Source organism: Limulus polyphemus, unplaced genomic scaffold, assembly GCF_000517525.1.
Source record: "Limulus polyphemus unplaced genomic scaffold, Limulus_polyphemus-2.1.2 Scaffold13295, whole genome shotgun sequence".
Classification (NCBI taxonomy): Eukaryota; Metazoa; Arthropoda; class Merostomata; order Xiphosura; family Limulidae; genus Limulus; species Limulus polyphemus.
Genome location: NW_013678905.1, coordinates 1 through 1672, shown reverse-complemented (window position 1 = coordinate 1672; position 1672 = coordinate 1). Strand labels below are relative to the sequence as shown.

Sequence of the window (1672 nt, the reverse complement as noted above, 5' to 3'; positions counted from 1 at the left end):
CATAAAATATTACTTTTCACACTATATCTCATTCTTCTTTAACAGCAGTAATTTACCCATCTTTAATTGTTTGCTGTTTATCTGTTTATTTAAGTCTATTTTGGTTGCTTTGAGCCATTATCTTAAACATCCGAACAACTTAAATCTTCAAAACTTTTTAAATTTAAATTCCAGTACTTATTGTGCGTATTTTGGGACTACTTTTTGTAAAACTTACACAGCAGAGTTCGTCCAGATTACCAAACAGAACTTCAGGTTGAGCGAACATTACGTATCCTTCCACCTGTATCTTCTTCAGAGGTTCCATGAAAACCTGAAATATATTAGTGTTCATACACTAGATATTTGTTGAAGCTCTAAAGACTTGAAGTTAACATCAGCATTCTAATCTGACCTTAGAAAACATAATTCAGAGGAACGAGACATGAAATATACTTTTTAAATGAAAATCTTTTTACAAAAAAAACACGAGAATGATAAACTTACGTTTTTGAGCACCATTAAATGATCGTAGAGGAACATAACTTCACTCTGAAATAGGTCCCATAATGCCTCACGTCGCCTCAGTTCACCTTTGGTGAGAATCGATGTTCGGAGTTCTTCGTATGCTACTGTTAGAAAGGTGTCGTTAGTCTCGCTTCCACTGCTGCTGACAGCTACTTCATAACTGTAGCTGGAAGTGACGTCAGACGATTCTTGAACTGATCTGTAAGGACTTATTTCCGGACTGCTTTTTACAAGCTGCTGTTCTGAAGCGCTGTTTCCGACTCTCAGTTGCAACTGATTCGATTCGCTGGAGCTCAGAGTGCTCCCGAGCCAGTGGCTTGATCCAAATCCAGATCCCCATCCACTCGACATTGAGCTGGTTAGAAGCTGCTCTGACTCACAAAAGCCGTGTCGTAAGTCAGAACGTGACGGTGGAAGTGTGCTCACTGAAGACGTGGAAGACCAAATAGTAGACGAGGGGGGATCGGACCTGGAACGGGGCTCTTGGTGTTCTTGTTCAAACTGGCAAATAACTTCTGACCACTGCATTCCCTGAAGAAGCAAAACGAAACCATTAATAACTTCTGACCACTGCATTCCCTGAAGAAGCAAAACGAAACCATTAATAACTTCTGACCACTGCATTCACCGAAGAAGCAAAACGAAACCATTAATAACTTCTGACCACTGCATTCCCTGAAGAAGCAAAACGAAACCATTAATAACTTCTGACCACTGCATTCACTGAAGAAGCAAAACGAAACCATTAATAACTTCTGACCACTGCATTCACTGAAGAAGCAAAACGAAACCATTAATAACTTCTGACCACTGCATTCACTGAAGAAGCAAAACGAAACCATTAATAACTTCTGACCACTGCATTCCCCGAAGAAGCAAAACGAAACCATTAATAACTTCTTACATTACAGACTATTGTTACTGTTGTTAGCGCACGGCTACACAATGACCTATCTGTATTCTGTCCATCACAGAAGAATTGAATCTCGGATTTTAGCGTTGTAAGTCCCTAAACTTACTGCTGACCCACCGAGGTGACAAACTATTGTTGTTCTTAGCACAAAGCTACACAATGAATTACCTGCGCTCTGTCAACTGCAAGAATCAAATCCTGATTTTAGCATTGATAGTCTGTAAACATTTCGATGATCCATCAGGGGGGGGG

The 1672-nt window shown here is 40.0% G+C and overlaps 1 protein-coding gene across 1 annotated transcript in view; it reads right to left on the bottom strand.

Annotated features, from left to right (window-relative positions):
- Window positions 1-1398, bottom strand: part of LOC106477194 (pleckstrin homology domain-containing family G member 5-like) — a gene marked incomplete at its 3' end in the record, with an annotated part of 8024 nt that extends 6626 nt beyond the window's left edge. The window contains exons 1-2 of the mRNA XM_013937785.2: window positions 487-1398; window positions 218-313 (exon numbers count right to left, since the gene is read on the bottom strand). Coding sequence (XP_013793239.2) covers window positions 218-313; window positions 487-1131 — 741 coding nt within the window. The remainder of the gene's footprint in view (window positions 1-217; window positions 314-486) is intronic.
- Between the last annotated feature and the right edge of the window lie 274 nt (window positions 1399-1672).